General features: G+C 37.7%; 1 protein-coding gene across 6 annotated transcripts in view; it reads right to left on the bottom strand.

Moving 5' to 3' along the window:
• Positions 1 to 15731, bottom strand: part of UTRN (utrophin) — a 334555-nt gene that overhangs the window by 100751 nt on the left and 218073 nt on the right. For all 6 annotated transcript variants that reach the window (XM_079299176.1, XM_079299179.1, XM_079299174.1 and 3 more), the window contains 2 exons: positions 11831 to 12006; positions 6515 to 6671 (listed from right to left, as the gene is read on the bottom strand). In XM_079299176.1, the coding sequence (XP_079155302.1) occupies positions 6515 to 6671; positions 11831 to 12006 (333 nt within the window). The remainder of the gene's footprint in view (positions 1 to 6514; positions 6672 to 11830; positions 12007 to 15731) is intronic.

The raw sequence follows: 15731 nt of genomic DNA, 5'->3' as shown, positions 1-15731 counted from the left end.
TGTCCTATGGTGGAGATTAAAAATCAGTCACTAACACGCCTGTGCTCCATCAGCATCCCTGACTGTGCTCATGGCTCTCCCCTGAAGGTCAGGCCACAGCCAGTCACTGCACTGCAGCCCAAGACACACAGTGAAACAGATGTCTGGTACATTCCAAAACATCAAGATGTTACAAGATGTCATTAGTTGAAGATGGGCTTCTACTAACAGTGATGTAACTAGAGTGGTCTTTCGTGAGGTGAAATAAAAAGATACCACAGAAACAGGCACTCAATTCATCGCAGCCTTTTAAGGACAAAGAGAAGGGCTGATTGCTGTGCTATTTCTGCAATGTAAGCCTAATTTATCACAAGCATTCTCCTCCACAGCAATGTCAGAATGACCTCTTCGATATTGGAGGCCATCTACAAATCTTCCTTCATTCAGTGGTTTGAAAAAGACCCAGTGAGATCCTAAAAATTTATATGGGAGTCATTGATTTAAACAAATGAGACTAGTTCCTCAGGAAAAAGCAGCATGAACTGTATACACCAAAATGATATTATTAAAAAGACAACCCCACCGAAATGTTTCATTTATTGTACTGGAAAAGTGTTTATGAATTGTTTTTCCTCACAGTAAGACAACATGCTTTACTCTGCATTAGTGACAGAGTATTTTTTTCTTTTATTATCCACGTTATTTATTATTTTAAGTACTGATCCGTTGCAACTTTCCTGACTTATCGCAAGACAGCCACACTTCTGGGAACAAGATGAAATACAGCCAGGAGAAACAATTGTTTTTGTCAAAGTTAAAAATACACTGCACTGGCATCCTAATTTAACACTTCTTTGTGCCATGCTTTTGTTTACACATCATTCTTCTGGAGAAAAAGCCCAGGAGAGTGGTGACACACCTGAATCATTCATGTAACACAGAAATCAGTTAAAGTAAATCCTTACTGAGCAATGGGTTTAAGTCTGTCTACTTGAGAACCCCCATTTAACTTCAGGCATTAACTACACTCTTCCTCTCCTGTAACAAAATATTCCCACCCACAATTTCCACTTCTTCCTCCTAAACACACCACAAGGAAAAGTCTCACTTAAAGATTAATGAGTTGTACTGTCCTTGAACAGTACAAATTTTCACTGTAGTACAATAGCAGATTTTTTCACCAATAATCAACATGCAGGACTCTCATATATGGAAAATTTCAAGAGTTCTTTAAAAACTCTTATCCCTTACATGTTTACTTGAGGAGCTATCATACCCCTCAGCAATGCTGATTGACTATTGGAAGGCTATTCCTCCTCTTGACAGAGCATGTAGGTTTTGAAACCACACCCTGACTTTAAAGAGTCCCTTCAGAGCAGCATGGTACAAATTGCTCAAGCTCCTGCTTCCATCACATCCTTGTCCATCAGACCAAGTTGCAGCTCTTCCTATAAGCAAGAGCCTGTATTGATTTTCCACTTCCAACCATGGACCACATAATTCTCCTTTCTTACCCCCTCACAGCTCACACTGTAGTCAAAATTAATGTTTTAGCAACCACCCATTAACTGACCAATCAATTTAGCTGTCCACCTCTAAGCAGCAGAGATTTTGTGTGCTTTGTGTCTTATGTGATGAGTAATCAATTAATAAACTTGTTTCTAGACTATAATTAAGAGCATGGCCTAAATAAGCACCAATACTTAAATGCTTCTCTTTTCATTCTTAGATTTAGTAATTCCTAATGTGGAAGCAGATTTTAATACAGAAAATATCCCAGAAAAATAATCTAGAATAATTAAGTAGGAGTTAATTTAAGAATAAACCCATTGCCCAAAATCAGACAGGCAAACAGAGTGAAGAAAAGTTTCAGGCTAGAAATAGATTTCTTTCCTCACAGGCTTTTCCCACTGTTAAAGAGAATAACAGAATTACAGGCACCCTGAAGGGATAACAACACATAGAAAGCAGTTTCCAGTTGGCTATGCTAACACTTTTGATTAAGTGAAAACAGCTAAGTAAAACAGACTGAAATACTACAACTGTCATTATTTGCTTACTTTAACAAAACAAGTCTGAAACATGAAATACAGAGACAGCAACTCCAAAAAGTTTGAAGAGTGTCTGAAATATTAATGACCTATCCATAGATAAAAAATTATCAATCAAACATTCACAGGTCCTTAGCCAATTCATTCTGAGCTCAAATGAAGCTAAGTTAAGCATCTCTTTGATCCAAGATGCATGCATTATTTAGCATTAGCTAGACATTTGTTCATTTATGCAGACACATGCCAACAGGATTTATGCAAAAGGGTACCCATTTCTGCTTAATTTGAAATCTCCTGGTTCTCTCTCCGGGATCCAAACCACAGTGATTTATAGCTATTAGGAAGTCTTTGTATTTTAGCAAAACCACACTCTGAAAAAGCTCCAGGCAGAAACTCTTCCAGTGGAAAAGTGAGATAAATAAATATTTCAGTCCATCTCCAAAGAACAAGCTCTCAGCATCTGTGCTGCCTCCTCTTGTACACATGTGTGACTCTAGGTACTTCCACGTGCACAAAACCAGCCCATGGTATTTTTTCAGATTTTCTTTTCTGGTATACTAAAACATGCACATATGGGTGGATTTTCAAGGGGTAGAGGCTGGGAGGAAAACAGGCTTGGGGTGGTGTTTTTGGTTTTGGTGAGTTGGTGTGGGGTTTTGTTCCTGGTCTATGCATCTAATAAAAATTTGCATCATACACATTAAAATCCTAAAATATTTATAAGGAAGACTGGTAAAGAACAGAATGAAAGGGAAACAAACTAAGAACTAACAACAGTGAGAAACTGAAATTATGGAAAAAACCTGGCAATAAACTCTGAAACTTAAGTGCCTTCAGTTTCTTTTCCCTATAAACCATTCCCTGTGGCTCACACTTCTGGAGTGTGAATGTAGACTTAGCTATAGGCACATTCCATATGAACAACTTTTCAGCTCAGGTACTTTTAAACTTCCTCTCAGTGTCCCAAATTTTCCAGTGTTCTTTGGACTTCTTGCTCCACAACCCCTCTTTTAAAGACAAATAAATTTTGAGAATAATCAAAATAGGAAATTCATGCACCATTGTTTAAGCTTCCTCTTGTCCTGCTCCCTGCAACACACAGAGCAACACTCGACACCCAGACTGGATGTGCTCATTGATTAGCACTTAGTATGTGATAAATTTCCAGATGAAGGAAGTTTGGCTAAACAACACAAAAAAAAAAGTTAAAAATTATAAATATTTGCCACATCCTGAAAGATTTCTATTAATCTGTGAAATATAGGCTAAATCAGTAGTCCTAATTCAACTTATTAACAATGCTGTGGGTAATGTTTGCTTTTAAAGCACAGAAGAATGACAGATATTTAAAACAAAAACACGTTTAAAAAAATCAAACAGCAAACCATTTGTTTCCTCCTGTCCAAACAGACCTCAGTAGCACCCAAACAATGTGAGCCAACCCAAACTCTCACACAGTACTGTATCTATCTATCTAGCACTGCTGAAGCCAAGCACTGAGTGAGGGAGACACTAACAGAGGGAAAGGCCAATGGAATTAGCGCCATTAAGTTGAAGTAAACAAGTAATCTCCTGTACCTGAGGGGGAAGAAAAGTAGGTTGATAAAAACAACAATTATTGAGCAACTAGAGGCAAAAAATAATGCTAATACAACAGAACTCAGAAAAATAAAGGGAAGGAGATGAGACTATCATGAGGGCACCTCTTACGGAGCTGAGCCACTATTTTACCACTTACATTTTGAAGTGCAAGGAAAAGACCAGGCAAGCAAGTTGGAAATAGGAGAAAATGGGTGACAGACTAGTGGAGACAAACACACTTCTAATCTTCACTCAAGTATGAAACCTAAGGAAAGAGGAGAGCAGAGGCACACAGACCTGGGAGATGAGACGTCAACTGATGTGGTGCAGCAGAAACACAACAAGGGATCATTAAAAAAACCCTTTGATCAAAAGTAAATCTTACAAATGGAATGTTCAGGAGGTTTAATGATTGAACAAGCATGGGCAAAGAAACATTTTTAAAAGAACCAGGACAGTGATGATAGGTGGAATAAAGGGAGTATCCTTTGCAGCAAGAGATATGAAATCATACCTCTGCAATATTCATCTGATACAGTTACACCTCAAATCTGAAATACTGTAAGCTCTCAGTTTAACATAGAATATATATATTCTAAATGGAACACTTTAATGGCAAAAACAAATGACCAGCTGCCAATATCCACTACAAGGCACAGAGTAGCTGACAACATGGAATTGCAACAAAATCCACTGAAAGGGCAGTTTTGGCATAATGCTTTGAAAATATAAATAAATAAATAAATATCACAGGAATTCAACTTGCCCTCCTCAACCAAGGAGAGGTTCATCCAGTATCCTAGCCACATCAACCAATCACTTAACCTTGCTGAGAAAGCAGAAGGACTTCTGTCAGGATTGGGGTTTTTTTTTTCGTTCTTTGTTGCTTTTAGGGTATTTTTTCCCCTTCAGTTTTCACTTTCTATTTGAAAAAACTGCAATTTTTCAGCTTGATCAAGTTTATTAGCAAACTGCATTTTCAGCAAGGAACGAACAGCTCCTGCTAAGAAACAGCAGTGAAGCATTGCCATGAGAATCAAACCAACTGACAGCTGTGGTACAGCTCCCCTGCTCTGGCACAGTATCATTACTAGACACATGGGAATCTCTTGGTTCCCCCTAACAAAATAACTGTTAGGAAATAGTCATCTACACATCACTGAAGAAATAGCTGCAAGTGGATACAGTGGTTTTGCTGGCATAGGTATATAAAAAATAGAGTGCTACTTAGGGTTGCTTTAACTTCATGCTGTTGCAGACCATTAATGCAGCTTGTATTAAATACTGGTCTCAGGCAAGTATATCCAATATTCACTGTGACACTGCAAGAACACTGTCTTTTTGAAAAATGAAAGAATAATCTCCAAAAGCTCCCAAATGTACTCACTAGAGTCTTAACCTTGACACATAAGAAATTGTCAGTTATTCTTTAAACATAAGGGCAAGGGTTGTTTAATCCAGAGGTGCTCCCTCCTTCATACTGCTGCAGTTCACTAGTGGTCCAAGTGAGCCATCCAGCACCATTACTACTAAATTTTTTCACTTCAGAATAAAGCACCAGTTTTATTAATCAATTTAAGCTCTTCAGATGAGAGGAACTTACTAGTGTTATTTTGCAACTATCATGCACATACTGTAATCTATTCAAGACATAAACAAGCTTCTAGAAAATGACCTGTAGAGGTCTACTATCTTCCACTGACCTCCCTGAAAGTCATATTTGGCTGTGTTTCAGCCCTTTATTGCTCTTTGGCACTAGTAATCCACCATTTGATCACTATAAAAAAATTCACAGCAGATGTGCCTACAGAGCATGATGCTTTAAGTGGATTAGGAAGAGATGAACTCTCAAGAAACAAAGTTCCTGAGTTTATGCTAATAAATTTACTTTAAAAAACTAAATAAGAAGAAAAGTATGCAGATTTCCTTAAGCACTTCTATTTTGGAGTGAAGATGCAAACGTGCTGCCCATGACAAACTATATTTTTTGCACTATCCCACAGTATTACAAGTATTTCTGTATTAGTAAGTTTTTCTAGACTCAAATTTTACCCTCGCCAAACACCACAGCAGAAAAGGCACCAGTGTAGTTGACAGAGTGGAACATATTTATCATGCAATTAGCTATATAAAGCTGCATTGTTCTCTTTCCCTGTTTACACCATACAGATGAACAAATGAGATGGAACCAGCTTTACTAGATTGAATTTTTCCAATGTCAAAACCATCTCTACTTGATTACTGATCTGTGTTGGGAAGATAGACTCTACATGCTACATGAATGAAGAAATATATATATGCAAGTGACTTTTACACTGTCAAGAAGCAATTAAGAATTAATAGTCTATCATATACAAACCAGCACAGGACAAGTAAAACTAGAAAACAAGAACAGCATGCTATAGTTACAACAGTACAAGGCACAGAAAATTTTTAATTCTCTAAAATAACTTTGAGTCATCTTTGCAGTCTAAGTGTGCATGGGTAGGGGGCTGCTATCAATGGTGAGTTTAGTAACATGTAGAAAGGCACTGTTCACAATTTTACTGAATTTACATTCATCTTGGCTTTTATGATTCTTGGTGACTTTTAACTTTTGCATGCCTTCCTTAACTTTTAGAGTAAAATAACAGTTTCGCCCATCAGGATTTCAAAAAATATCAAGCAACAGTAAAGCAAAAAAGTGCTTAGACTGAACATACGTCTCAAAAATCCTTTAAATTAAATTTTATAGCATATCTTAGTTGAGCTTTACTGGGCAAGGCGGGTAAGCAAAATGGGTGGAGACCTAGAGCTTTTTTATAGAAATTAGTCACTAGGAAGCATTCACCATTTCTCCTGCACAACAACTTGCTTCATTCTATAATTCGCAGTAGCATATCCATAAAACATAAAGAACTTACTCTGCAGTGGTCATACTGCTGCTGTAAGGTTGGAACATCCCCTCCAACAGGCATTTGTTTTTTCAGTTCCTCATCTTTTGCATTCAGCCATTTGATTAACTCTTCCAGGGATGTCAGCAATCTGTTCCATTTCTCTGCACTGGCCTCCAAGTGAGCCCTGTGAGAAAGCATAACAGCATCTTTAAAGCCCTGAATGGCAAAACTAGCATGGGAAAACAAAAAAATAAGCAAAATTACTCCATCAGCAAGATGAGAATGTTTCAAGTGTTTAACTGCAAAGCAACTTTGTGTTTAAAAAAATCATATATATATATCTATTTCAGAACACTTTGCACAGTTAATCAAAATAAGCAGAGGAGAAACAGGGGAACACAGACAAGTGTGTCCCTAATGCTTTAACTCATGTAAAACCTTAAACATTGCATGTCTAAGCAACATAACAAAATCCTGTGTTTTATTGTGACTCCACCACTGCTGTGCAACAAGCACAAGCAACATTTTGTGAGCTAAAACACTGCAAAACTGAACTACTTCACACCAAGATATTGACTCTCCAAAAGCAAAATCCAGCCTGTTCTACCACCAGTGATCAACAGCAAATTGCCTGTGCTGCTGAACATAGTACCTGAACCTGTGCTGACACAGGTTACTTAACAAATCATTTTTCATTGATGTTGAATTACTAGACAACTAATACAGTGAATCTGTTCCTCACTTAAATTGACCAAAAAAAAGTCAAACTCCACAATATCTGTTTCTATAATTTTCAGAAATACCTTGACTTGATGTCTTCTCCCTGCAGTGCCTAAAAGATGCATATAAAACTTCAACAGAGACCAGTGACCCCTCTTTTACTGCAGTCATTTTAAGTTATGGTATCACTCAAGACCAGCATTTACCTAATTTACAACAGCAAAAACCAGTTTCCTTCTTCCCACAGATGGGGGTGTAGAGCTGAATGATTTGCAGTATAGTCTGACACCAGTTCTGCAAGTTTTCCCCCTGCTTCTGAAGGATGAATGAACTAGACTCTATTCTTTTTCCTATTTTGTACATTGTTGGTTATCTTTTTTTTTTTTTTCCCAATCCTATAAACTTTCCCTGCGTTGTCCTGTATTGTCTTGTATTATCATTTTAGATGGCATTAGAGTGAATGTTTGGGACTGATATAACATTTGGATTGAAGGGGTGATGTGCAGCAAGGTTAACTTCAACACAAGCTTTGGTTTGGCCACACTGACTCTCCCAGCAATACTAGGATAGTTGAATCAATAAAGCAGTCAAGTATGAGTATATAAGAAAGGATATACAAAGAAAAAAAAATCCACATTTCTGAAAAGGATAAACTAAGTACCTTTAGGAAGAGGAATCTTCTCCTTCACTCCCGTGAAGGAAAGCACTTAGGTAACTACTGAGGGAAAAATATAAAATTTCAGTACTTGCTAGAAGCGACATTTTACTCCTTACAGCTTTGTGTGTTAAGGTTTCTATTGTCCCTTATTGCTTTCACTGATACCTTTATCTCAACACTGAATTGCAATAAGCTGCTTGTAGCTCAGGCCTAAACAGTAGAGTTAGCACCCCAACCTGCACTGAAGCACAAGCAAGCTGTTGTGTTGGCCTTGGTGTGCAGGCCAGCAGCTTCTGAGGAGTAAAATGTATTGTCTCCAGTCTCCTGATATTTTTTCAGGTACTCAGAACTGGCCCTTCTTTCTTGAAGTGAAAGCAGAGTTAAACTTATTAATCAGCCAGAGCTTCCTGCAGCTTCCTGTACATTTGATAGTGAAATCTCTATTCATCATTATTACTTATTACTTTTTTTAGCATATATAAGCAGCTCTCACCTCTAAAAGCTGGCACAATCTGAGGCTTCAAGATTCTGCTCTAATTATTTAGTGGAATTTTTGTATGCAAAATAAATTGGAGCTTTGGAGGAAGAAACCTCCTGAAACTAGATAAAGGACAATTTAAGGGTGATTCACCACTATTTAACATACAGTGCAATAATATTAATAGTGAAAAAAAGTAATCTGATATTAATGTGAATCATATAGCACGTTATAGGATTAAATGCATTATAATTTGTCACTTAGTACTCGTGTGCATGCCAAATTAATGTCAATATCAAAAATAACACTAGCAAGCACACGGTTTCAAAATCCAGTGCAAGTTAATCCTGCAGAGGTAGAGCAGTAAGGGGTAGAGAGGAAATGGACTACATTAGCAGGGACTTAAAAATTTTTCATTGAGCACAAAGTGACCTAATGTCCCAAAGAAAGACATTAAAAAGGGAAAAAATATAAAGGGAAACACTGATCACATCAGCCTGGATATGATCCTTTTAATCTTATCAAAAGCAATACTGAAAATGAAAGCAAGATGCAGGAGCTGAAGAGCAGACACACAGCAGAGCATTCAGTTCTCATGGGGAGCAAAGAAACACGCATCCAGTAAACCCCATTCAAAGCAAATGCTGCACAGGAGCAAGAGAGTCAAGATATGCTTTAAATTGCATTTCAGTGTAAAGTTTTAGTCTTACATTTGTCATACAGACATTATCAGAGGCAGAAGATAAACTATGCAGAAGTTCTGAAATGTTTCTTGGGCTTTTCTGTTCTCTGAGTCAGGATTTCTGGCCTTTGTTTTGGAATTGGTACTTCCACTGACAAACAGCCTGCAAACAAATCTTCAGGTGTTTGTGTTCATGTGACAAATGAGTTGGCAAACTTGAGGATTTACCGGGTCAAGTGGTGGCCTAAGAATCTGCTCTGATCAAAACACAGGTCAGTTATAAATGATTGGTTTTGAGCATGAGTTTGAGCACAAATATTCATCAGCAGCAACCACCTGGTATGCAAAAGCACTCCTAAGGGAATCCTGGATGAACCTGAAGAACACAGATGTTCCCATCCAACTGACCAGACTGAGAGGAACCCCCCCGGCCACCCCCATGCTGAAAAAAATCATCCAGAAAACAGCAGCTCTGACACAATTCCCCTTCTGCTGACCCTGAGAGGCTCTCTTCACAGCTGGAGACTCCTCAGCTTTTGATTCTGCTATGGAGGTAGCACTTTTCCTGCTGAGTGACAAGGGAACACATGGAATAAAAAAAGATTGGTGGGTGGTCTAAATATAGAGAAACAGAAACTCCTTTTCCGTTTCTCCCACACTTTTAACCTCTACCCTCCCCCAAACACTAACACCCTCACAGCACCTGCCCCAGGAGAAAATAATCTCCCCTAAACATTTGGCTTTAAAAAGCAGACCCCTACAAGTCTGCAGCTTTGTTTTCTTCCTGGGAATGAGATAAAAAGAGAAAAAGAAGAGTAAATCTATAATTTCAAGAAGACAGGTGCATCATAGACACAAGTACACGTTTAAACAGCTTCCATGTATTTAAAAATATGCCAGAACAGTGCTAATTTTCTAGTTTGGAACTCCCTTCAGTTACAGTAGCAAAGAAGTAAACTCAAATCAGTGACTAGTAACACCAGCTCTGAGGACTAAAGCGATGAGAAAAACTCATCTCTGTTTGGGTGAGCAGTACTTTCAACAATTAAAAAACAGCATAATCAGAATGCACACATACATGAAAATATTCTAAAAAGCTTATAGAAACTTTAACTTAGAAGCACTATCCCAAGCTAAAACCCATAACAAAACAAGCAGCTTTTTCATTCTTCAGTCCTAGCATCTAAGAGTTACATGTAGTTCTCACTAGTGTCATCCATCCTTGTAAAAAGATACACCAAGAAAGCAAAAAACTGAAGGCAGACAGACTTAATCTCAGTTCTGTGCTTTGTTACTTCCCTATGAAGGCTTTCAGGACTCTTGCACAAGTTAGAAAAGTGAACTGCAATCAAAGAACACAGCGAAATACATGGACTTGGAAATACTACACTCTTTTGAGTAGTGACCGAGATTTGAGAGGTTAATTTACTTGGATTTGCACCAGTATTCTCTTTCTTGCCTATCTTCCACTATGATCTCCAGTGATATGTGACTCTGCAGCACTGCAGGTACCAGCAGAGCAACATCAATGCTGCCCAGTGGGATCCACATGCCATATCAATGAAGAGCAAAAAAGATGGGTCTGTATTCAGGAAACATGTTCCCAATTTCTGAGCACTAGCTGAGCAATCAGTCTTTCTGTACTACAGCCTTGGAACTCATAACTGTACAGGATAAGTAGCTTGAAGAACTTATTCATGGCCATCCACTTCTCACATATTATGACCAATGCCAGGAACAGCCAAGCAACCCAATGGTTCTTGCTAGGACTCCACAATTGATAAGCTATTATTTTAAGAGTATGCTTCTGTCTTTCTCTCACACAGACTGGTGAATAGAGCTCATAACAACTCCAACAGCTCTTGCATTATATTGCATATCTGTGGAGCCAGTCTCTGCAAGCCCCCACACCAAACTGCTTGGCTCATTGCGTTCAAGTTCTGACCATGGGCTTTCAAGGAGCTGATTTACCCATTTCATTTAATTGTTTAGCAGGTTGGTGGTGGAATAAGTTGACATGAAAAGTAAGTATAACATTTCCCTCCCATTTCACTCATTCAGACTCTTGTGCCTGAATTTCAAGGTCAGCTCACGTTCCTGGCCTTTGGAATACCCATATGAATGTTTAACATTGTTTTTTTTTTAAAAAAAACCAAACTGTTTCCTCAAACCAACAAGCAAGTGGTTGCAATTGGAAGCTCTAGAAACTATTTTCTATGTAATTTATTTTCATGTAGAATATAACAAATATGGCCAGTATCTATTTCAAAAATGGTATCACAAAGATTTAACAATTGCCACACGAGCTTGGCACAGAAAGGGTCAAAAAACTGTTAAATGCATTCCTTGATTAATAAGTACTTAATTTTTTTTCAATTTAATAGCAGCAATTAATAATTAAAAACCAATTAAATGGATCAAGATACTTAAGATGCAAGTTCTATTAACTTAGTAATTTCAAAACCAAAATTTTGTAAAAACAAAACCATCAACAAAACTCCTGGTTTCTCCTCAAAGTAATGGCAGATTTCCAGAATTATTTCACTGACACTGACACTGATTTACAATAAGGAAAGATTATTTCTGGAGATTTTGGTACAAGGTCAGTAAGTTACAACTGAAGCTCTGGAGAGAAAGCAAGTAGTTAAGCCTACCTGGTGAACAAGTTCACCAAGTGTTTGTATTTGCACTCGGGGGTCCTTCATGAACGACATTAGATATTTCATTTCAATGCTGTCATATTTGTGAAGGTTCTTAGAAGACAGGAATTGTGCCCCATCAGACTTGGATGTTTTCATTACTCACCTGATGTTAGCTGACTTTGCCTTCAGGTCATTCCAGCGCTGGTTCATGTCATCAAGCCGGTGCTGGAGCAGAGCAGCTTCCTCAGAGTTTCCCAAGGCTTTCACCATTTTCTGTCTGTTGTTTCCATCAATGCTTTTAAAGATGTCATTGTGGGCATCAATCTCAGCTTGGATGTCCTGAAATACCAGCAAGAAAAGTTCAACCACAGTTCTGCAAGTAGAAGAGGGGAGAGCTGACTCTAATGAGTACCCCTGAACACTAGGACAGGGCATGTATTCCACCTTCCTTGGGTGGCTCTGATAAAAGATGCACAGGGGAAAACCTGCAATCCTATTAACGTCACTACAAAAGGTCTAGCTTTCTTAAGTGTGAGAAAAGGAATCTGAAAGTCATCCAAGGCTGTGGAAATGGAAATAGAACTATAAGCACCAAGTTCAGTGATGTTCTGTTTTGTAGCACTGAAGGTAACTAACTGTCTCCTGTTCACCCAAACATTTCACACAGTGTTGCACTTGCAAATGCACTAGAACTCATTTTCTCTCTAGAAAATACACTGATTCAGCCTTAGCTATGTCATCTCTTTTTTCTTTGAAGCAAAACATTCCATAAACTTTATACAGTCTAGTGAAACACAGCTTTTATCTAGTATTTTAGGTCACACATAATGAGAGCATTTAACTGAAATCTGTACTCTTAAACCACAGCTAAATGGTTACAGCAACCAAAAGTCTATTTTTACAATTAAACTACGTTACAGTATGGCCTGAATATATGGAGAGGTAGACATAAATTGGCAGGATGTATTATAATCTGAATTTCATAGTAAATACTAAAAAGAAAAAGAAAAGCTTGTGATTTCCATTCAGTTGATTCATTTCTCCTCCCCTTAGAAATTAAACACATTTTATTCTCACATCTACCATCTGCCTCAAGAAACACACTACAGATGTTTTCTTCATCTAATTGAGCACAGTATTATTTTTAAAACATGTAATAAGAGTAAGCAAAACTTCCTGCACCACCACCAATGGTTTCTAGCATCCATACATCTATCTACACTCCAATAAAGCAATGTAAATGTGTGGAAAGCCAGGAGGTGTACTGGCTCTCTCAATAGGATTAATCAACGAAGATTATGACAGGAACTTGATGCAGATGTAAATAAACTTCGATTGCAAAGAAGTTTTTTGAAATTCCTTAAAGGTTTTTATTCTTCTAATCAACTCCTCAGTTATCACCATCTGTTCTCAGAAGCAGAAAAGGAGTGAGCTTTTGTACCTCCCCATCATAAAGATGTATTCTTGCTGGCACAAACACAAATTGAAATGGAAAAATAGCCATGAGTTTGAGATAGTAAAAAAAACTTTCTTGAGTTAGTGAAGAAAACAAGAAAGTCAGGATACAGGTGAAGAAGTGGGGGGAGGAGAGATGGGGCAGTGGGGAAGGAGACAGGGAGGGAGACACTGGTGAAGCTCTGGCCAGAAGAGCTACTGTGAAACCTTGCATAATTACCTTTCTTGGCCCTGAGATTCACTCCTTTAAAGCAGGTAAAAGGCACTTTTGCTGTCTTTAAAACAGCCCAATAAAATTCACCATTCTAAACACAGACGTAAAAAGGAAAAAACAAAATGGGATTGTCTGATGATCAGTCACCCCAAATAAGATGGCAGAGTCATCAGTTGAATTAGATGCTTATCTGAAAACATATGCAGCTCCTGTCCTTACAACTCTGACATGCATGCAGGTGCAGTGAAACCCAGCTCAGTCCCACACAGCAGGAGATACAACCAGAGTACAGCACTGGTGTTACAATTCTAACTGCAATGAATCTGTGCTACAGGGTCAAGCAAAAAAATTCTCTTTACCTCTTCAAAGTCACAAACCACAACTTCATTGAAAACAAACTGATCTCTAATTTTCCATTCTACAATCACAATATTAAATTGTAAACCCATTCATTCTAGAACCCTCATAAAGCCTTCTTTGATTTTACTTGAGAGGGCAATTCAGCATGCTCAAAAATGTTTAATTCACAATGGGTTTGATTCTTACATTTTCCAGCCATCATTGAGGTAAATCTGCTGTTCACATTCTTGAGTCCCATCTGTAATAACCATGTTGAGACAACTCAGTTCAAAGAAAAAAGTTTCTTAATTAACTTCTCTATCACTTCTTATCTCCATTTTCCAGGTAAAAAAACTCAACAAACCACTGCCAGCTGATAACCCAACAGGACTGATAAAGTTAATGAATGTGAGTTTGTCACAGTACTCAAAGAAAAGATAAAGAGAAATTCAAGTAGCATATCCCATATCAGTGTGCACATAGAAGAAGTAGAGCAGTAAAGTGGGATGTAAAAAATGACTAATGGCAAGAAATGGACACTGTTATTCTCCAATAATGATATTAAACATCTGGATTTTTATTCAGGTACTGTCTTCTGGATGATGGGCTCCCACCATATCCCAACACTGCTGTAATTGGTAATACTCTCCTTTACTCATTGTCATCAAAGTCCTTCAATTCTTATCTGTAAACATGTGGTTGTCCTCCCTTGTAATTTCTTTCTTCAAAGTGGAAAGGACTCTATCATTCTATAAACCCCCATTTATGTTCCTCCTAATATATTATTTCTTTTTCTAGATCTTTGATTCTCTATTGTCCTCTATGTGGGAAAAAATGGGATGGAAAAAGTTGATTATGCCTCTTCACATCCCAGCAAGGATTAGTTTTAGTAAGAGTTAATCCACTTTCGATTTTGCAATAGTTTAGAAAAAACTTTAAATATTCCCCTATTATCACATGGAAGTCCCCATATTCAGAGTCACAGGGGGAACACATTGGAGAATGCAGGAGAAGAGGGAAAAATTCTATTGCTTTTGCCACATGAAGATGAGAAGACAACTGTGAAACTCCATCATTGCTCTTTGCAATATGACAAGGATTGGAACAGAACCCAACTTATGTGCCCAACTCCAAGATCAGCCAGCTATTAAACTTTTGTCTTTTCTATCCTCCTTATGGACTGGAAGGATATGATAAAAGCAGTTACAGCACTAGGCATAATTGTCCTTTGGAAACTATCAATTTATAAAAGGCAAAAACCTCAAAGCCAAACCAACCTCATTCCCATGAAGTGTCGTTTTTCTAGATGATGAGTCCAGAGGGCCTCTAATTCACTCTGAAACCCTCTAAGCTATTAACAGATTCACTTCTACTCACATTTTTTCATATTTTGTCTGTATTGGCAATATACCAGTAAAGATAGTAACACAGGCAAAGTATTTCCCTTCTTATAGGGCCCAAACACTTCTGTTGAAAATTAAAAAAAAACAACTAATGGAAGAAAACTCTATGGTCAAATTAAAGTGGAAGAAACAATGCATTTTAAAATATACAAAATATTACTGTACTGAATTCCCACCAGCAAAAATGTTGGAGTATTAATACAAGGATATAAAACAAGGGAGTTATTTTCTTTTTTAAGGGAAATAAGTATGCTCCCATGGTATTAAATATTCTATTATCAAGAAACTTAAAAATCAAATTTTTCTTACATACAGAACACAAAACTCAACTTAAGTTTCTCAAGAAAAAAGTCAACAGCATTCTGTGCCAAATTATAGATTCACAGAGGGTTTAAAGGCAGGAGTCACCAATGTTTTACTACAAAGTTTTTTGAACCCACTACATACAGCAAAAATTCTGCATTGTACACCAATTATTTTTATGTTTATTTGGAAAGAGAATTCCACTGAATTTTTGTAAACATCTGATCACATATCATGGATGGCAAGTTATACCACACAAACCACATATGGCTTGCAAGAAATGGACATACAGGTACAGTGCTGATGCTGTGCAACAAGCCTGGCAGCATATTGTGTTGGCACACAGAGTG

This window comes from Erithacus rubecula (assembly GCF_903797595.1).
Source record: "Erithacus rubecula genome assembly, chromosome: 2".
Classification (NCBI taxonomy): Eukaryota; Metazoa; Chordata; class Aves; order Passeriformes; family Muscicapidae; genus Erithacus; species Erithacus rubecula.
This window is presented reverse-complemented; position numbering and strand designations above follow the sequence as displayed.